The sequence below is a fragment of the Aptenodytes forsteri genome, unplaced genomic scaffold (assembly GCF_000699145.1).
Source record: "Aptenodytes forsteri isolate BGI_AS27 unplaced genomic scaffold, ASM69914v1 Scaffold83, whole genome shotgun sequence".
Taxonomy (NCBI): domain Eukaryota; kingdom Metazoa; phylum Chordata; class Aves; order Sphenisciformes; family Spheniscidae; genus Aptenodytes; species Aptenodytes forsteri.
The window spans coordinates 3044338-3065617 of record NW_008795371.1 but is presented as its reverse complement, the minus strand read 5'-3'; the positions used below and the strand labels follow the sequence as shown (position 1 = coordinate 3065617).

Genomic DNA, 21280 nt, shown 5'->3' with positions numbered 1-21280 from the left:
TTTGAGTTGAGAGAAGTCCAATTTGTTGCTGAACTGTAGCCCTGGCAAAGCCAAGGCCTGCTTTGGAGGTCTGGGCTGATCCATTTCCTCCTTGCAGATACCTGCCCATGGATCAACACTGATGCTTCTATCCAGGTCTCATGGGCACCTGAAAGCTTCTCAGCCTCAGTGTACTCCTGCTCATTGCTGGAAGAGCACTGCTTCCTCAGGACATGCTTATGTGACTTACACCACTTCCCTGCATGCTGCCGCTTGTGTTTTCTGCTACAGTAATCTGATTTTGCCTCCCTTCTCCTGCAGAACAGCCTGTAGTAGGTGTGTTCACCACAGCCTGCATGGTCCATCTCAACAGCTGGCTGGGGAGCTCTGCTCTGCAGGATGGTGCTGAACAGGTCCTTAGACTCCCAACACTGTACACCTTTGGGAAATGCACGTACGGTCACAACCTCTCAGTTAGCAGGAGCATGGCCATATCCCTATGCTTCTAGCTGGAAAGGGTCCTTAGACTCCCAACACTGTACACCTTTGGGAAATGCACGTACGGTCACAACCTCTCAGTTAGCAGGAGCATGGCCATATCCCTATGCTTTAGCTGGAAAGCAGCTGCGGAAATAGTTCCTGGTTTATGGTAACGGTTTGTGGTCCCTCCTGTCAGCAACAGCTTTGGCACCTGCCCTGAGCTCTCCATTACATGCTGCACAAGCCGTGGTATGCTCCGTGGCCACAATGGCCTCTCTTCTGAGGGTCGTAGCCCAGTACCTGCTTTCCTTTTCCCTTGCATTCAACTGTGCCATTGTGTTTCCTCCTGAGGACACCCAGGCAGGAGCAGAGCTGCCTGGGCGTCAGCCTCTCCTGACTGCTACCCAGCACAGGCAGAGCAGAGGGCTGCTGTCCTAGTGTTCTGCTGAGTAGCTAAAAGAGCTGAAATAAAGTGACTTCCCCTTCAGAGGTCTGTTTGGAGTTCTGCAGAGGTACAAAGGCCCACTGTTGCAACAGGGATAGGCAGTGTGTGGTGCCCCATCAGGGCCTGGCTGGCCACAGGCCCTGAGCCGGGTCCCTCATGCAGGTGCACTGCCTGGCTGGCCGGCAGCAGGCTCCTGGCCGAGCACTGGAGTGGTCTGCCTCCAACAGGACCAGAGACGTTTCCAGTTCAAGGAATGAACTTGGCAGTCAGAGCTGCCATTCCCAAGAAGTGCATGGGCAGGCAGAGGGCCACAATGGAGAGCATGATTCAGGAACTGTGAGGAGCTGCAGCGTCAGCAGGACAGGCTGTGCCGGGCTCCACGCTGGAGCATCGAGGGCTTTGTCCCCGCCCTGGGCCCTTGGCCAGCTGTGCAAGGGCCCAAAACTTCCTCTGGAGGGGAGGTAGCCGGAACTGCAAATCACCCTGCCAGGGCCAAGGAGGTAGGGGTGGGTGTCCCAGGTAGGGTCTATGCCCTGATGTGCGTGTCCCTTCCCTGGGGCCACAGGAAGATTTAGCAGCTGCGAGTGAAGGTGTGGTGTTAGTGGAAAAGCCGGGGCTCGCCTGAACTCATCGGCTGGGAGGCAGCTGGCCAGCACTGGACGGAAGGTATGGTAGCCGTGTCTGTGTGCCCCCTGCCTACAGCGTGGACTCACTCAAAGAACAGTTTGAAACAGTTGGAAGTGTTCTTGTTCGCAATTAATGTGGCTTTATTGTTAATGTGTTGGGCTCCTCTCTTGACAGCAGTTAGTTACAGAGTGTTTCACATGGAAATGGGCAAAAGGACAGAACTCAAGGAACTAAATTCAAATAGAAACATGATGCTGAAGAAAAGAATCAGGGCTCTGTTCTTAAAACATTTAGCATAGAAGAAGCTAGGAGCACAAGTTGCCATTTCAATACAGTTAAGACGTTCACTTCTTTAATTATAGGTTTAAAATAGTATTTTGTACCTATTACATACAGGAAGGTTACGCGTTGTTGCCCACATGCAGAAACAAGCAAAAGCAGAGTTTAACTGTTTCTCTCTACAGTGTTGTATTACCTCTGGCTCTGGATGGGTTCTGCTGGCTCCTGCAGGCTAAGCAGGGTCAGACTCTTTACAAAGTGATATTTTTACAAGTCTTTTCCTCGTAGTTTTTTAAGACGGGGAGAGGGATGAAGGGGACGGAGGGGAGGGAGGACGAGGGGAGGAAGACAGAGAGGGAGGGAGAGAAGCTGAAGGCAGAACAGACTGCCACAAAAGACTAAAAAAAAGTGTGGAGCCTTGAGGACAGGGAAGCGAACTGGTGTAGAATAAAGCTGTCCAAGCAGCATAGCTGCGGAGGGCAGGTGTTTTTACTGGAACACATGCCAATGACCGCACTCCTGCCTGGAGGATGCAGGCACCTTGCAAAGCCTCACTATTACTGCTGCCTAGTCAGAATTGCTTCAAGTTTAAAATTGAGAAAACATTCATGTGTGGGTCTATCTAAAGTTAGTGCATTAGCTTTTACACCTAGCCACGCTTAGGGATCCAGGGAGCCAGTCAATGAGGGTCACATTGGTTCCTCTAGTGTCTGGCATCCTGCGCCTGCACTGGCTGGCAGCCAGTCCCATTGGCAGGTGAGCCAGGATCTCCCCAAAGCACAAAAGGCAAACCCCCCCAGCAGTGTCCGGGGGAAGCAGGAGCAGGTGTCTTACTGCCTGCAATTGCTTGCCATAACCAACATTCATGGACGCTGACCCCCATCGGGTTACAGAGAATGACATTTATTCTTCTGGCAGACACGTCGCGATTCCATGGTTAAAATGAATACAGCACAGGGCAGGGATTTGCTAAATCCCTGAGTACGCTCGCATGCTCCTAACAAGGGCTGTGTCAAAAGGGCTGGCTGCTCCTAGGGGAGGGGCTGCTAGCCTCAGGCTTTGTCCTGCAGCTGCTGGGTTTTAGACACAGCCTTGCAGGCTGCAAGCAGAGACCCCTTTTGCTGCCAGCAAGTTCTCTATCATCTTTTTATGTTGTTGTTTAAATTGCAGCATCTAAGTATTTGTACTGAGAAACCTCTGAACTGACACTAAGAGCACATGGTGTCATGTTAACATGTATAAATTAAAATATTAAATCCACACAAAATGCAGCTTAACATAAAAAAATAAATATATAAATTAAACGCAAAATAAACCATTTCCCTAGAAACTCCATTTTAGTCCTAGGAGCAGGTTTCTAAGCAGCATTTTCTTTATGTCAGCTGCCAGAAAACTAGCACTGAGACTGAAGTGTCCCAAGCAAGCACAACACAGGGTCCTAGGATGCTTATTATGGAGTCAGAACTCGGCTCAGGGCCAAGCACAGTGGGTGACACAGCAGATGGAAATACCTTTGAGTTGTATGTCAAGCCTTGCAGCATTGCTTTCTATCTCATCTCTCCTTCCCCAGAGCACACACCCTACTGCCACTCTCTTTGTCTTACAGAAAGATAAAAGCCATCTTTGTGGTAAGACCCTCTTGCAATGCTCTCAGATGTGGCAAAGTCTCGCCGGTGCTGCAGGCTCAGCGCACCTGGGCACTAACACTCCTGCAGGGGCTGGGAGCCCCGCAGCTGGAAAGGGTTTGCATGCCAAGGAGGCTCTGGGTGACTGCTCAGCAGCAATGATGCGCTCACGGCATACAACTACACTTCTGCCAGGCTGGCCAGAGGGCAAGAACATACGCCCACAACAGGTGTGCTAGCAATGGGCTGCGAGCTGCAAGGTGTGCACAGCACAGTTTTGACAGCACCTCATCTATGCTGCCAACAAGAGTCTGCATGTCCCTGCCACAGATGTGGAGGAACTAAGAGCAACTACACTTACTAAACTACTTTCCCCGAGTGTTTTTGGAAGAGGGTTCTCTTTCCTCACACCACTGGTTCTATTCCCCACATCCTGGACACTTAGGGGGCAAGACAAAGCTTGAACACAGCTAAGAGGCTTGGACCGCTGGCATACAGGCAGCGAGGAAACTGCTGCTGCTTGCAGAGCTGGCACACATCGGCTACACTGGCCAGACGCTAGCCTCTCTCAGTATGGCATGTGGGTTCCTCAGCTGCCTCGCCACAATCCTCAAGAAAGCCTTTGGTTTACAAGGACAGGGAGGTTTCTCATACATCTTAGGCCAACAGCGGCCAGGGTTGTTTCAGCCCTTCTGCTTTAGAGGGGGCTGTAGTTGTGCGTTTGGATACTCTTTTTGTGTGACTGTTCAGGCAACAGCCCCTCTGTGCCTCCTACTGTCACACTGCTGATGTGCAGCAGTTAAGTTGGCCACTCTGTGTGTGCAAAGCTCAAGTTAGCAGGTTAGGAATGTGCTCTCTGTAGCAAAGAACAACAGGCTGAACCCTCCCCTCCCCTCCCATCACCGCCCCCAAAGAAACGTGTCCTTCATCCCAGCTCCTTGAGCATGGTAAGCAGGTGTTGCAGGGTGCCACAACCAAATACTTGGGACAGAAACCTGCAGAGCTGGCAAACGGTGGTCCTGCCTAGTTGGAGTACAGGTCCCCTTGCTCAGAACACCACCTGTATGTTCAGGATGGGAGATGGAAGAATGACCTTCACTGTCATGTTACAGTTGGAGGGTTTCGCCTTCCCTCATCTTCTAGGTGCATTTTCTTTGCAAATTAGTTTTCTTCTCTGCCCCTCCCTGCCCCCCATGCACTGTCTACATGCAGCAGCAGCACTTCAGCCCCCACCAGAAAGGCGAGGTTCATGGTGCTACAAGTTAAATGGCAAGGCAGCCAGGAAGAGAGTAGAACAAGCTCTCACAGCAGCAAGGCAGCCAAGATAGTCTACAGAAACTGTACAGGCAGCAGAATAAAGCAGGGAAAGTGAAAGTGCCCCTGGCCTGCAACTGCTCTTGCACAAACTCTTAGCTCAGTCCAGAATATTAGAGAGCCCTGCACTTCTTTCTCATGGCATCCAGTGCTGAGCTAGATGGATACCCGATTGCCTGACAAATGGGAACCATGTAGAGGACTAAACCAGAGAAGAACTGGACTGTGATTAGATGGTGTCTCTGATGTTGCATCGGTGATTGGAGAGTCAATGGATGAACGCAAAGTGTGGGAGATTTAGAATTCGATCTTACAGGCTGGAAAAGATTCATCCTGCATCACAACAGTGCTGCTGCTTGCCAGTACCATGATGTTTAGTTCCTGCTGTTTCTCATGGGTCTGTTGGTACCATTCTCGTGTCACCTCAGTATCATGTGTTGGGATCAATGTCACCTGGGAAAAGAAAGCAGCAGGGATGATTGTCTGAGAACAACTGCAGTGACAAACAATGCCCATAGGAGCTGAGGCTAAAATTTCCCATTAATTCTGGAACACTGTACCCTTGGTACTGCTTGTTCTATTTAATGTCTTTCAGATGTCAGGTTCTCTAAGGCAGAGCTGGTGCTTTATTTTATGCAGTACCAGCACAATGGCACTCTGAGCTGGCTGCAAACTGGCAGCACTAACACCATAATGATGAAAATGGCTGCAGTGCAGGGGAGAGCATCTCTCTGTGGAGCTCCAGAAACAGCCTTAGACAGATCCCTCAGTGTGAGAAGGAACAATGCTGAGTGTCACTGTTAATGGCCTCACATTAGACTTTATGTGCCTATTGACCCAATGTGCAACTCAGGGACCTTGAAATCTGAGGCTGCTTCATCTGAAAGAACATACACACTTTCTTGCACCTGTCTTAGAAAGAGTGCCCACCCAGGGTGTCCTGCAAACCTGACTAAGCAAGAACTATGTGTAAGAACACTCTGGTTTAAAAGCACTAATAAAAAGTTGCTATCAGAGAGAGCTTTAGCAAGCAAGGCTAGCAACAAATGCCACTGGGTGTGGGACACTGTGATGAAAATTCAGGCTGTGATGGTGCTTGTTTTCGCTTGAGGATAGGCTTGTCCTGCCTCAGATAAGGAGGAGTGTATGATCTCTAAATGCTTCCTCCCCTCAGAAGGATGTGGAAAGGAGGACATATCTGCTTCCACTCAGAGCATTTCGCGGGTGTCCTCCTCCTCCTCCTCATGGGTACAAACAGTTACTCTTCTAAGATTGCACAGCAGGACATGCCCAGTACCATTTGCTTCCTCTTAGTGTACTCCCTCTGGGTATGTTTGTGACACACACCTTCTCCCCAGCGCTTGTGACACAAGGAGCATCACACACACTCCTTGGCATTTCCATGACCTACCTGCAGGTTCTCCCCCCACTGAGACTTCCCTTCCAGGAGCGCATCCAACACTGCACGGCTTGGTTCTCCATTGGCTGCATCATTCCCACTCACAACGTAATACGATGCTCGAACCCGCTTGAAGAACTCCGGATCTGTGTTCTTTCCACTGCAATGGTTGGGGATGTATGCCAAGTCCACATAGACAGGTGGACCCATGGGCACAGGCAAACTGCTCTTAGGACTATTGGAAGCTTTGGAAAAAAGAAAACAGAGGCTATCAAAACCCTTCTGGAAGGGACAAACACTCACATTAACACGGAAGGACTTGAATTCCAGAAAGGTTTTTCCCTGCAGCTGCAGCAGCAAAGTTAAGATTTACCCAGGCTCTGCTGCTCAGAGGTGACCTGGGTGCATTTCTGGGCCAGTGCTGTCACAGCTTTTGGGAGGGAAAGGGAGTTCTGCTGTTCTTTGGGGAGGGACTGGAAGGCTTTAGCCTCAGAAGCCTTTCCTGGGGAAGGGAATCAAAAATCTCCATTATTAGCTTTTGCAGAGTTGTCATCCCAATCAATATTTAGTCCTAATTTTTGTTGGTTATTAAACATTTGCTAAAGAAACCCATTCTGATGGCCTTTATATGCTATCCTAGGGTACTACAGTAGCCTTTCCGGAAGCTCCATCCTGGCTTTCTGCCATCCCTGTGAATCGCTGCTATTCCAAGGACTCTATTGCTCTTTCCTATCAACCTTTTTACCTCTTTTCTTCATTTGCTGGTGTTTACATTTACGAGATGAGAGATGGTCAAACAAGAGTTGTTATACTCAGCAATATAGATGCATACGTATACACACACAACCCATATAAGGACTGTCCCTTCTCTCCCTCCTGCTCTCTGTGGAATCACAGAGGCCTCTGTCCTCTTTTTCCTTCCATATACTATCTCTGTGTACTCTCTTCTGTGAGCAAAAAGCCACTAACTACTAGCATGGACAACTCATGCTGCCTAGCTGCTACACAAACAAAAAATCCCTACCTGTCTCAGCCAGTCTTACAGATGTCTAGTCCTCATCCCAGGTTTGATTTGGGCAACTCGCTGCACTGCTCCATGCGCAACCTCTACATCCTATGTCTTTGTCTCAATCCTCCCTTCAGACTCGCATATCCAGGCACTGCATCTTGCCAGTCCTTTCTGTGCAGCACCTCTACACCACCATGTAGAGAACATCACCGTTCCCTACAGTCACTCTGCTAATGCCCTGGTGCAGGCTCTCTCTTGACTGTGCCCTACTTGCTTGTCAGCTGTTCATGAATGTCAGCTGGCTCAGCCCCTGTTCAGTCCACGTTCCTTTGCAGAGCCCTGGCCTGGCACTGTGACCACCTCACTGCTCCGTCTGCTGCTTTCCTCTCGCTCCCCACTACACTGAGCAGCCCCTTCATCAACCGCTTGGCCTGTCCATCACCCTTGCCATCAGTGACGCCATCTGTCAGTGACACCAGTTTGCCTCACCTGAGCTGTACTTGCAACACACACACACACACGCAGAGGCTCTTTTCAGGTCTTCCCCTTCAGCTGCTCTCACTCAGAGGAGCTCCCCTGTAGCGCCTCTGCAAACCTTCCCCCACTTCTCCTACTACACCTTCTCTTTGCCACCGTGTCTGCAACGGGCATCTGCTGAGACCGCAGCACATCAGCTGCGTTTCAGTTTTCTTCATTCTCCCTGGCACTACCCACCTGCTGGCTCTTGTCTTACACTCAGCATCAATGATCTGGAGCAAAGGATAAGTATTTGCTGTGTCTGTAAAGTGCCGCCTGGCACTATGGGATCTCAGCAGAGCCCTGGCCTGGCACTGTGACCACCTCACTGCTCCGTCTGCTGCTTTCCTCTCGCTCCCCACTACACTGAGCAGCCCCTTCATCAACCGCTTGGCCTGTCCATCACCCTTGCCATCAGTGACGCCATCTGTCAGTGACACCAGTTTGCCTCACCTGAGCTGTACTTGCAACACACACACACACACACGCAGAGGCTCTTTTCAGGTCTTCCCCTTCAGCTGCTCTCACTCAAGAGGAGCTCCCTGTAGCGCCTCTGCAAACCTTCCCCCACTTCTCCTACTACACCTTCTCTTTGCCACCGTGTCTGCAACGGGCATCTGCTGAGACCGCAGCACATCAGCTGCGTTTCAGTTTTCTTCATTCTCCCTGGCACTACCCACCTGCTGGCTCTTGTCTTACACTCAGCATCAATGATCTGGAGCAAAGGATAAGTATTTGCTGTGTCTGTAAAGTGCCGCCTGGCACTATGGGATCTCAGCACAGACAGGGCAATGATGTAATACTGTATCACCTAATACTGACATCATCTGGTAGGATACCAGTAGAGGACTGGTCTCTGTGTGAACACTTAGCAAGAGGCCATGGGCTGTACACACACTTGAGGCTGAGTCCCTCTTCCACACCTTTATTTAGGAAAAAGAGAAGACCTTAGTTTCCAACAGTCAGACTGCCTGTTCAGTGCCCTGAGTGTGGTACTCAGATGTGGGAGCTGTTCCCGTCCCATCTCTGCTTAACGTTTCAGAGGAAAGGACATATCTGACCATGGTGGTGTCCTGTTATTCTAAGTGACAGCTTTATCTCAGTCCAGTGCAATGCACTTACCCCACTCACAGGCCGAGAGGTTGCCACCTCTTTTGAAAACGCACATGTATTTTGTCCTTCAATTGCTGGCATTTCTTTGACAGCATGAACCTCTAAATACCTAACGCCCCTCCACAGATGTAGCCCCTGGGTGGAACTGAATCTTGGCCTATAAAGTTCTGAATTAGGTCTCACAGGTCTGTCTCTCTTCAGAGGTGGTTGCATTTGGCTCTACAGAGGTTGAGAGTTTTCCTCAAGGCTTTGATCTTTTTAAGTGATTTGTGTAACAACCTCTCTACCTTATCACTGCTTATAACTTTTTATGCCTGACTGGGAAGTCCTATTCACTGTTCCGCTACATTTAACCCAGTGCTTTTTCTCTGTGTTGGATCTAAAAAGAAAATGCATGCTTAAGGAAGAATTTCTTACCGGGGTTTGTTTTGATGCCATTAACAAGGCTCTTGCCAGGGTTGCTGTGACTACTCCGGGATAACTCATCCTCTGTGTGAGGAGGCTGCGCCAGCGCACTACGTGGTTTGGGCTTCTCTCCTCCATCTCTTTCTTTTTTGGCAGTGACAGATTTTGGAGATTTGTCTGATGGCTGTTTCACAGGAGTGGGTGATCGTTTCCCTTTCACATCTAATTTCCGGGCAGGTGAGGAAGATTTGGGTTTGCTCAAAGGCTTCCTCACACCTTTGTTCTTTTCTTTTACGTCTTTCTTGGAAATTTTATCAGTTCTGCTCGTGCTTTGCTCATTTACCAACATATCAGGGTCTACCATGCAGACATCAGGGTGAGGAGGATGGGGATGGGGATCTACCATTGGAACAGGCTGAGGATCATGGCTGGACCTAGAACTGGCATGATGAGCATTCCCAACAACTTTGTCCACTGGGAGGAAATCGGCATCTTCGTCCGAGTCCATGTTGGCATCTGCTGTGATGGACGGACATTCTTCTGTCTCAGGCGGGACATCTGAGTCTGACTCGGAGGTTCCAGAATCACTCACTGATGTTGGAGGGGTTTCCTCCACTGTGGCACTTTGCATGGGGCTACTACCAGTGTGGGGTGGTCTTCCTTGCACTGAAGGATGACCATCCTCCTGGGAGAGGTCACTGTCTTCAGAGAGCTCATGAGGGCTTGGGTTGATGAATGAGGGAGAGAGCTCTCCCTTCCTGTGCTTGTATTCACATGAGGAAAATTTCTGTCCACAATCAAAACTGCCTCCTAAATGTGGCTCCATCTCATGGGAAGCATCTCCATGGTCCTCTGTTTTTCCACCCCTCTGCACATCTGGGAAAAAGGGCTGGAAACTGTGTTCAGGGGACATCAGAGAGGAAGGACGGCTCTGCCTCTCTGTGTCCTCTTTGCCTGCGCATGGAGAAAAACTGCTGTCAGAATCAGGACATGTTTTTTCATCTTTTGCCTCTGCTGCACGGTATGTACTTTGGAAAGCTTGCAGACTGGTGCTCACCTCTGTTGGACCATTGGCTGTGGTTTCATCTTCATGCTGATGATGAGGAAATGATGTCAACACATCAGGGAGAGATGTCAGTGTCATCAGCTGTTCTGCAAATGGTGCCTTCTGCTCTGGACTGCTTACACAAGGTTGCTGTTGTTTCTCTGCAGAGAATGGTGTGGGCTGTGAACTCTGGCACTCCTTTCTGCATGGCGAAATGCTGTCACCCATGCCACTAGTGAGTGGAGAATCACGTTCTTCGGCAAACACAAAGTCTTTGGTTTCAGCTGTATGTGTTTTCACAGCATTATCTGGAACCTGTGGAGACACATCCCAAAGACTCCTGGTACCTGGTTCTGCTGGTGCACCCGTGTATGTGGAAAGCATATGGGAGTAGAAACTTTCTGCTGTAGTCGATATCACAGGAGTGGTAGCTTCAGATGAAGGTTCCTCTGACAGGCTGGAAGAGTCATCTTTCAGCTGCTGTTGGGGCACAGACTCTCTTTCCACAGCTTTGGAGAACAACTTATCTTCTTCATACGGACTCAGCAGTGAGAATTTAGTAAAAGATGAGTCAAGGCTGCTGATCTTCTCAGAAACCTCCAAGTATTCATCTTTCTTCCCCTGGTCTGAGAGCAAAGCACAAGGAACCTTTAAAGGAAGAGAGATATCCCCTAAATGGCTTGCTGAGGTTTGCTCATGTCTGAACATACTGGATGTTTCACTCTTTCCTAGCAGGGAGCATTCAAATGCAGAAGAGCTATCCATCACTCCGCGCTCTACTGTTGGGCCCTTTTTGTATGCCTCTTTCTGTTTTCCAGAAGCAGATTTCAAATCTATGGCTTGCTCTTGGCACTCTGAGACCACCGCTGCACTTGGATAATCTGTTACACAGAAATGTGATTCCTTTGTGGATTTTTCAGCAACCTCTCTCTTTTGTGAAGAATCTTGTCTTAAATGGCACATTTCTGAAGCCTGCTCATCTCTGCCTATGTCTGGCAGGTCACTGTAACCAGCAACATATGTCCCCACAACAGTGGCTGATGCAGTTTTCCTACTTCCGTGTTCCTCTTTCCACCCTGGATCAGAGGGTGAAGAGGCAGTAGAACTGGGTGAAATGGACTCCTGACGCTTGCTTTGCAGAAGGGGCTCTGAGACGTGAAACTTGTCCATCGCTGAGATGTGTGCATAGACTGTGCCTGCAGCTTCAACAGGGCTGTGCAGTTTAGACTCCTTTTCGGATTTCTCCTTAGCACCTTTTTCTAACTCTGAGTCACTCATGCTTTCTTCCCCTCGACCTGCTTTCTCATAGTATGTATCTTTGGGATCTGGGCTTTCAGATTTCAGGGACAGAGATATCTGCTCCTGGCTAGACAAAATGATGTTCTTATCTGGACAAGCAGCATCAATATACGCAGCTGATTTTTCTTGATAAAACGTCATGTCTGTGGGAGAGGCAGATGCTGTGCTTGTGGATGATGGGTGCAGTTCAGAGTCCAGTTCTTCTGGCAAAGCAGAAGACACCTTCAGTTTTTCCTGTCCTTCAGATATCCCAGGCTTATCTGTTTCAGACAAGGGCAAGTATCTTTCATGGATGTCTGTATAGTCAAAGGCTGAATCTGCTCTATCTTTAGGGGATGCTGGAGATGACAGCTCCTTCTCAGCAGAGGTATAAAGGCAGGACTCTTCTTCCTTTGCAGAGACATGAAAACTTTGACCTTTTTGAGAGATCAGCGCTGTTGCTGGCACCTTGTCAGTGTGACCCGGGCTGTCTGCACCCTTGGGTGTGAAGGGGGAGGGTCCAACTCCAGACACAATTATCTTCTCATAGATGTCAGCGTACTTGAAACTTCTTTCATCAGGGTAGGGAGTTGGTTCTCTTTCTTCTTGCTCTTGTCTTGTAGAACTGTCATCATCTCTGGGTCTGCAGACGCCTTCCTCATAAGAATAAGGCTCAGGGGAGCTCCTGGAATAGGTCTCTGGAGGATATGCCACTCGGCTGGCAGAACCCACAGCCTCAGCATGGCCCATGGCAGCACTGCTTTTTTGACAAGGGCCTTGTCCTAGAGGGGAGTGTGCACGCTGCCCTGACACTGCAGCACTTTCTTCTGGGGACGCTGCTATATGTTCATATTCTGCTGGTCTTGTAGATTGCAACAGAGTAGATGCTGTTGCCATCTGCTCTTTTCTTCCTGTAGAGTCATAAAGACCCTCAGTGGATTTGCAGTCATCCTCTTGCTTTACATCTGACTTGTATTTACAGTCTATTTCCTGATACAATCCACTGATGTCTGATTTCTTCTCTGTGTCCTTCGACGGGACCTCCTCCCGTAAAGGTGGCTTGCACTGATCTAACTTGTAAGGCCTTTCTGTTTCTGGTGTTGTGTCAGTCTCCTTTTCCAGAGTGGTAGCTGTTACAGACAAGGGAGATGCCATCAGTGCTTGGTCTAGTGACTTTGCATAGATATCTAGGACAGCTTTCTCCTCATCGTCTAAGTAGGAGTAATCTTGTTTAGCTGTCAACAACAATTCTTGCGTTTCTTTGTTTCCGGTTAATGCTTTGGCCTGATTTTCCTCACCAGAGACATATCGAGAAGACAGAGGAGAACTTTCCATTTGCATTCTTTCTGGGAGAGCGATGTCAGCAGGAACTATTTCCACTTTCTTTGTTTCTGATGTAGGTTTGGCACTCTTCTGTGTGTCTTCTTTGTAATCACACGATTCCATCTTTAAACATTCTGCTTCTGCTTGCAGTAGCACAGGTTTGTCTTCAGCATGATGGAGATCCTCATCCTCCTCATTGGGTAACTGCCCTCCTCTTCCAGTCTCTCTTCCTTCCTGAAGATACCCATAGGCAGAGCCCCACGCTTCACTTTCTGCTCTTCTCCAGGTATCACTGCCAGGCACTGCAGGAGACAGGATCTCCTTCTCTCCCATTTTAGGAAGCGATTTTGTTTCATATTCTGGTACCTCGTCCAAGAATGTGCTCTCTCTCTCTTTATCATATCTCTGCCGCCTTCCCTGAACAGACATCTCCTCCACCTCTTCTGGAAACCACACTTTCTTCTCATAACTTACATCTTTCACGTAAAAGTCTTCCATTTCTGGAGATTTTTCTTCTTGAGCTTCCTTGAACTTGGAAGATTCTACATCTTCAGCAGAAATGTGTGAAGATGTTTTATCCTCAGTTGTGCTAGGTTCTGTAAAGTGTAAGTCCTTCGCATCTGGAGATACTTCCTGAGAGTCCAAGCCTGCAGTTCTTCCTCTAAATGGGCCCTTTTCTGCTGCAGAAAATAAACTGCTGTCATCTGGAGACATTTCTTCAGTTGAAGTATCTCTGGGTGACGTGTCTTTAACTGAGCTACTTTCTGGGCAAGGAAAAGATTTTGACACTTCTTTCGTGAGTTCTTTAGCAGAAATTTTCAGTGATTGTTCATATGTAGCTGGGCTCTGCTCTGTGAAATCCATGGATTTCACAGCTTCTGAAGGGAATTTGTCAGTAAAGTCAGATATAGTTTTTTCTTTTGCAGGTATCTCTTCTGTGAAACTAAGAGATTTGATATCTTCTGGAGAAATTCCTTTAACAAAAAGGTCTGAAGAGATTTCCTTGCTGGGACTCTCAGTGAGAGAAATGGATTTGGTCTCTTCTGGAGAAATGTCTTTAATGGAAACGTGAGACGATTTTTCTTCTTCTGAGGTGTCTCCTGTGAAATACAGCAGTTTTCCTTCTTCAGTAGTCACTCCCTTAACAGAAATATCTGAGGATTTTTCTTTACCAATACTTTCTTCTGTAAAAGAAAGTGATTTGGTGTCATCTGGTGAAAATTGTGAAGATTTGTCACTTTCAGATTTGCTTTGGCTTGTGAACTGTGGATGATCCACATTTCCTAGAGATGTTTCTGTGGTAGAGAATGGCTCAAAGGACAAGTGTTTTGAATATCCCATTAAGCTTTCTGTCATGGTTTTAGTTCCTTGCTCTTCTTCTGGCTGCAGAAACACATCTGTGCTGGGATGGGGCAGCACGGGACGCTCCTCCTCCTCCCCTATCACCACTGTGTCCTGCTTGTGGTAGGAGAGCCAGGGCAGCTCTTCCTTCCCCACCGGTTCTTCCTGCACCTCCTCCCCAGGAGACACTGGAACATCACTGCCCAAGTCCAGCTTGTGCTGTAGAGGTCCAGGAACTTCTTTTTCATGTCTGTATTTAGCTGCAGATACCTCATCTTCTCCAAGAGGTTCACCCTTGGCTCCCTTCACCACAACAGAAGTTTGGCCTTCCAATTTCTTGGCAGCAGCATCTGTTTGTTTTTCAAATAGATCTGAATCTACTGTTTCTAGTTTTTCCTCCACTGGAGACTGGTGGAAAGGTGTGTGTCCTGCACTAGTGGGGCCAGATGGGGTGGGAGAGGCCATTTTGACTGTACTATCGTCAGGACTCATGCATCGTTCTTCAGCCTCTGCAGAGTCAACCTGGGAAAATGGTGTTTCTTCAGTTAATGGCAGACCAGAAGTTTGCGTCACTTCCATGGGAACACTGATTAACCCATTATCAGGACATCCTTGATGAGCAAACATGGGGGCATTGTAATGCCCTCTGAGTTTCTCAGGCATTTCAATATTTGGAGTCCCATCTTCTTCTTCCTCTTCATCTTCTGCCTCTTCATGAACATCCTTTTTTTGAGCTTCCAGTTTTCTCTCTCCTTCTGCTAATGCATGGAAATCTTCAGGGGGTGGAGATTTAAAACATTTGTCTTCCTCCAAGGATGATGTGGGAGAGATTGTGCCAGCGGAGGGAACATAGTCGAGACCTTGGGTTGCTTCAGTCCGAGAGGAGGGCATGCTGTTTACTGTGTCTAGAAGTAAAGAGCTTTTCCCAGTCTCTTCTGTTTGTGGTGCTGTTATAGATGCGACAGATTGATCTTCTGCTACTGAAGTTGCAAAAGATGAAAGCTTATCACATTCCGTAATGGAGGTAGCAGACGATATATGTTCCTCCTCAGCTAGAGGTGCTGCTACAATGTTTGTAGGATATGCCAGGATTTCAGACTCCTGGCCAGCATAGCCCTTGGCTGAAAGGTCAGCAGTAGGCATGGCCTGTATTCCATGTATTGCTTCAAAAGAGCCTGGGTGGTCAGGAACAGAAATGTCATAGGCATTGACATCATACTTCAAGTGTGGGATCCTCTCTTCCTGTTCATCATGTATTTCTTCATCAGAAATGGTCTGCTCTGTTTCTGAGTAGCCTGGGATAGTTTCATCTTGGATATATGAAACATGTTCTGCTGTTGCTCCTGCTGGGACTGGCAGACTGCTCAGATATGACTCTTCCTTTGTTACATCCTTTCCAAGTAACTTGTTTTTCTCACCCACGTCACTAAATTCTTTTTCCTTTTCTGTAGTGGCAAATATTTTGTCCTCCCTCTCACCCTGATTCAGCTCATAGAAGTCTCTATTCTTTTCCACCTTCTCCTCTGCCTTCATGTGCTGTTCTTCCTTTTCTTCCAGTTCTGCCTTTTCTATCACATCTTCTCTCTTTTCCTTCTCACCCTCTTCCTGTGCCTCTGTCCCCTCAATATACTTTTCACAAGTCTTTGTTTCTGCTTCCCTCTGTTTTCTGTCCAAAGAGATTTTCTCCTCTTCCTCCTTTTCTTCCTCTCTGAATGCTGATGACCAAACACCCTTTGCTAAGAGGTCTGCCTGTGATGGCACCTGTTCTTTGTCTGGAAACAGCTGAACTTCCTTGTCCTGCTCAGCTTTTCCCTCACAGTATCTCACGTCATGACTTTCATCTATTGTTCTTCTTTCATCCTCTATTTTTTCAGCATGACCTGCTCTCAGTTCTAGCTGATGGACTGCCTTTTCCTCTGCTGGTGATTCTTTTTCCATATCAGTAGTAGTTATTCCCTGATCAGGAATGTTTGTTTTCAAAATCAGATCCACTTCAAGGCAGCTCTGAGCAATCATGTCAGCAGAGTCTTTTATCTCTGTTTCAGGTACTCTCATAACCGTATCACTAACCTCAATATCAGACATTTCTTGAGTTACCTGCAAGGCCCCTTTCTCCTCATGCTTCAGTTCCTCAAAGTCCTTTGTAAGATCTTCTGGTGAAGACAGGACTAACCTCTGTTCAGCTATGGAAGTCTCTCCTGGCTCCACCTGTACAGGTGCCTTCTCCATTGGTGATGTCTTCAGGTCAGCAGGTACTTCCTTTTCAGGTTTGACTTTGATCTTCTCAGTTTTGAGTCTGCCTGGAACTTTTGCCTTGTATAATGTTTTTCTTACTTCTGGGGTAAATGGTTTTAAGTCTGGTTTAGAAATTTTTTTGGGCTCTGGTTTGGTTTCTTTCTTTTTATCCTCTTTCTTTGAATCTTTTTTTTCCTCTTTCTTTCCATCATCTTTTTTTAAGTCCTTTTTCTCCTTCTTAATCTCTTTCTTTTCTTTGTCTTTCTTCTCCTCCAGTTTGGATACTTTCTCTTTGAGATGCTTTTTTCCAACCTTGTCTTTTGCCAATTTCCTCTTCTCAGCTTTCAGAGCATCACTTGTTTCTGTCTTTATCTTTTCATGTTTAACAGGCTTATCAGGAATTTTCTCCGAGTGTTCTTTAACCTTTTTATCAATTTTAGCATCCTTTATGACTTCTGGTTTTACCTCCTTAATTCCCTCCTCAACTGCCTCTTCCTTCTTAGCTTGCTTTGTCACAGTTGGCTTGGGGGAAGATTTAAGACTCTCTTTACTGTCAGTTCTTTGTTTAATTTTGGTCTGCTTCAGCACAGGTGGAGGTATTCCAGAAGTGATATCTTTCTGAGTAGCCACTGGGTACCTCAGAAAATCCAGGTGCTTGAGTTTCTCAAGACCTTCCAGTATCTTATTTTGAGGAGCATTTCCAGGAAACAAAACCCTTACAATTTTCTCTGTTGGGCTAGCTGGAAGCCACACCACTAGGGCTGTGATGGATGTGAGATAGGGAACAGAAATTTCACCTTCTTTCCCACTTGCGAGAATTATGCCAGTCTTTGCTTTACTATTACCAGCCCATTTCTGCATTAGAAACTGCATTTCTTTACTGTCCTTGACAGGATTCAGTATATACATGTCCAGCTTACCCACTCCCATTTTGTGGAAGAGTGTGATAGGTTCAATGGTACTGCTCACCACCCTGTAGAGAGGCTCTGATTTAATGCCCAGTCTGTTGAGATACTGCAGTGTCAGACAAGCTTCTTCGATGCTCCTCTTTACTTTCATGGACGATTCAGGCATCTTCAGCTTTTCAGGAACATTAAAAAAAACCACCCCTAGCTCAGGAGAAATTAGGTTCTTCATCCAGTCACTGTAGTTGGTAGAGCCCTGGGATTGTTCCTCCTCTTGCTCAGCAACTTTCCTCTGCAGCAGCCCATTGATGCCAGGTAGGTTGTCTGCACCAATGTGGGTGAGCAGGATTGAGTCAATCCTATCCAGGTGCCTTACCAGCTTCCAGAAGCAAGATTTCCTGTCAGAGCCACCATCCACAAGGATGTTAAACCCATTGACAGCAAAGAGAGCAGAATCGCCTCTTCCCCCAGGGAATATGTAGCAGCAGGGTTTAGAAAGCTTCAAAAAGCCCCCTGAAGTGGGTGGCTCCAGGAGATCAAATGGAGACGGCACGTCAACTGTCTCAGAGACGTATTCTGCAAACTCAGACACCCCATCCATTTCTGGCAGAACTGGATCAGGATTCAGTTTCAGATTAATAATTTCCTGAAATCGAGGATGCCCAAGGTTGCTCCAGTCTCCTTCTCCCAAGCACGACACAGTAAGGGAGGCCTTGATATCTGGATCACTGTTGCTAAGAATCTGGGTGACCTAATGAGACAAGCACAGACAAATAAAAGTCAAATAGAGCTCTGAGACCAATTCAGCTCTTAAAAAAAAATACCCAGTTAATGCAGAAATACTGAAGACACCATGAGCACTTTATTGACAGGAAACACTGGGCATAGATTAAATAGTCCAAAAGCCCATTGCAAAAGATGCATGGGGCCATGTTCTGCTCTCTTTTTAAATTCTTAATGTTGATGGACTGTTATGCTTCCTGACTGGTGGGAGCGCATGGTGACAAGACCTCAGGAAAGAAAACGAAAGCAGGAACCACCTTGTTCTCTTTCCTTACTTCTTCCTATCTAACCTGGGATATCAGTCCCTGGCTTGGGCTCAAAAGTAGCAGTTTCTTTCTGATTCGTGAATTCTAACCCTGAGATACCCTTTTCGATGCTAAGCATCATTGTCTGAACTTATCCTCGCTCATTGGCTAGTGGACGATCATATAGCACTTTGTGCAGTTTTAGTGCCATAGGACTTTCTTTTTTATTCAGATTCATTTTCTTTCCTGGGACCTATTTTGAAAGTTGTGACTCCATCTCTGATATACATACAGCGTTGGGGACACGCTACATGGTTAATAAATAGAACTAAGGTCAATATAATTTCCAAGGCTCCTTAGAGATATGCTGAACATATCCCAAGCAAAGAAGCATTAAACCTCAGACTTCCCAAGTATCTGGAATGAGATTAGTACACTTCTTTACACTGTGTTCTTTTGCTTATACAGCCCTTAATTCACTAGTGTCCACATAAATGGGTACCAGAAATAAATGAGAACAATCAGCCTAAAATAAATGAAGGTGGGCAGATTTGCTGATGCAGTTACAGCAACAATGATATCAATTGTCAAAATATCACCCAGCCATTCCTGCAGCAACTGTACATTCAATCAGATGGAGACATTCTAAACATCTGGCACACAATGATCAGTGGAAATAGGGCTTATCAAAAACTGAAGCAGCATATCTGTATTGGCAATGAGCGCCAATAGAAAGAGGGTTTAAAGCCTCCGAGGAAAGCTATAGTACACCTAGCTAAGATAATTAGCATTGGAGCAGAGGTTCAGAGATGTCCTATAAAGTTTTCGAGACCCCACTGCACAAAGCCCTGAGCAATCTTGTCTAAATTCAGTGCTGACCCTGCTCTATGCAGGAGGTTGGGCTACAGACATCTCAAGGGCCCTTCCAACCTGAACGATTCTGCAATTCTACAATTAAATAATGACATTTGTAGTTATTTAATCATCATGTAGTTACTTAATCAGCATTTAGTCGTCCCCTCGTCATCTTTACACACCCCTAATGAACACTCTGAACCTTGTGAACAGCTTATGCTTGCTGGACTGACTGTGAAATGAAGAGAAATACCCACATTTACTAGGGTGATCATGGTCACGTTGGCTGTTTTTTGGAAGCTGCCCACAGATATTTTAAGACCTGCTTTAAGAAATTTTGAGTGTCTGCCCACTGCAGAGCCAGTCTGGAAGGTTATTTCAAGCTGAGCACTTAAAGGTGGAATCACCCATGCCTGCCACCTTGGAAAACTTAAGCCAGGGAGTTAAAGCAAGATGCCCAAGACTGTAGCATGAATTATTTACGTTGTGCAATTTTTTGCTGGATTTCAAGCCCATCTCTCTGCAGATCTGCCACCTGAAGGAGCGGTGCAGACTGCATTGCTCTATCGTGCATTCTGTGAACAGGAGGGGACATGCTGGCTCACTGTTCACACTCACCTCCGGCTCTGAAAGTATTTCAGCAAACTTCTGGTAAGTGAAGGTCCCCGTCTGCAGGATCAAGTCTCCTTCCTGGTCTGAGCTCTGACCACAGAAGATCAGTAGTTTGTGGGCTGATGAATCACACACCAGTGAGCGGACCTGTTACCATGAGACAGAGTGTTGCAGTCAAAAAGATATCTGTATTCCTCACCAGCACCCAGAAACCCAATCACATGGACGGGCAATACTTACGCATTATTCACAAAAGCCAAAACATGTTTTCTACATACAAGAGTGTAGGTTATTGAAGAGGGAAGACACTGTTACTGCCTGCCCGACACAGCTCCATGTCACATCATAATTCAGATTGAGAAAGTAGGCCAATGCTAAGAGAAAACGTTTGGCCTTCCACTGCCATGTAGGAGGTCGGCACAGTTAGACTCTCATCAAACTAGAATGCTAAAGGTTCAGAAGCCCTCCACCTTGTTTGCTAGGAAACTCTACAAGCTCCTGATAAATCCTTAAAATCAGGCAATTCTAAGGCACTAACTCTTCCAGGAAGCAGCTCATTCCTAAAGGGCTAGCACACAAGAAACCATACACTCTCATGTGTTTCTTTGTCTAGCAGTAAATTCTGCCACAGAATACTGCTTACTGCATATATCTTGTTGGCAAGACCCGAACACCTGGCCGCTTCACCACACCTTGCAGCAGACTGGCAGCATGTTCAAACTCTCCAGAAGGTGCGAAGTGTGATGATCATGAGCTCTATGTCAAGCAAGGGCAGGAGAGCTGATGTGGAGAAAACCCACTGGCATCTGGTCCTTACCTCAGACACGATGCTGTCCACATTGGGATTTACCAGGATCACCGTCTCCAGGGTATCACTCCGGTGATGGAGGGTTCTTTGGCCTGAGGAGAAGCAAGGGATTAGACAGGATGGGAGAAGCTGATGAGACAGTATCTGCCTACCGATGTTTTAGCCTCAAAAATTCCACTTCAGCATAGGTTTGATTGCAAGGCTTCAACTTGCATTCTAGACCCAATTTAATACCTGGGTCTCATAGAACAAAGCAAACTCTTTTCAGTAACAAGGAAAAAAATCCTAGTTCTCAATCAGCACAATTTGCAACTCAAGTCCAACATGTTCTGAAGTCCACAGTGCCAGGCACATCAAGCTGCCCGCTTGTGCAAGACAGCTGTGCCCTGTAAAGGCTGGCACAGACCAATTATGCCCTCCAGACAGAAGTATCTTGCCTCATTGCAGCTACCATGGAGAGGTATCTCTGGATGTTGTCCAAGCCTTAGTCACCATAGGGCTCTGTGAGCCAGCTGGTGCGTGCCAACTCACCCTTCATTAGAGTGGTGCAGCACTAATAATGAATCTCTCATCATTCTTAATAAGTTTTTTTTCTTAGGAAGTGTTTTTCTTTAATCCAAACACGCACTCCTAGAGGTAAACTGCTGCTATGGGAACCA

The 21280-nt window shown here is 47.1% G+C and overlaps 1 protein-coding gene across 1 annotated transcript; it reads right to left on the bottom strand.

Annotated features, from left to right (window-relative positions):
* Positions 1-5039: 5039 nt before the first annotated feature.
* Positions 5040-20713, bottom strand: MAP1A (microtubule associated protein 1A). The gene is made up of 5 exons (XM_009280373.1): positions 20631-20713; positions 19820-19960; positions 9204-18069; positions 6161-6393; positions 5040-5202 (listed from the first exon to the last, which is right to left on the bottom strand). The coding sequence occupies exons 3-5, from the start codon at positions 17917-17919 to the stop codon at positions 5047-5049; spliced, it is 9105 nt and encodes a 3034-aa protein (XP_009278648.1). The 5' UTR covers positions 17920-18069; positions 19820-19960; positions 20631-20713; the 3' UTR covers positions 5040-5046.
* Positions 20714-21280: the final 567 nt, after the last annotated feature.

Coding starts and splice junctions, on each gene's coding strand:
- MAP1A (XM_009280373.1), bottom strand. CDS start 17,919: ATGGATGGGGTGTCTGAGTTTGCAGAATACGTCTCTGAGACAGTTGAC. Junction 6,394..9,203: donor TGGCATCAAAACAAACCCCG/GTAAGAAATTCT, acceptor TTTTTTCCAAAG/CTTCCAATAGTCCTAAGAGC. Junction 5,203..6,160: donor AGTGGGGGGAGAACCTGCAG/GTAGGTCATGGA, acceptor TTCTTTTCCCAG/GTGACATTGATCCCAACACA.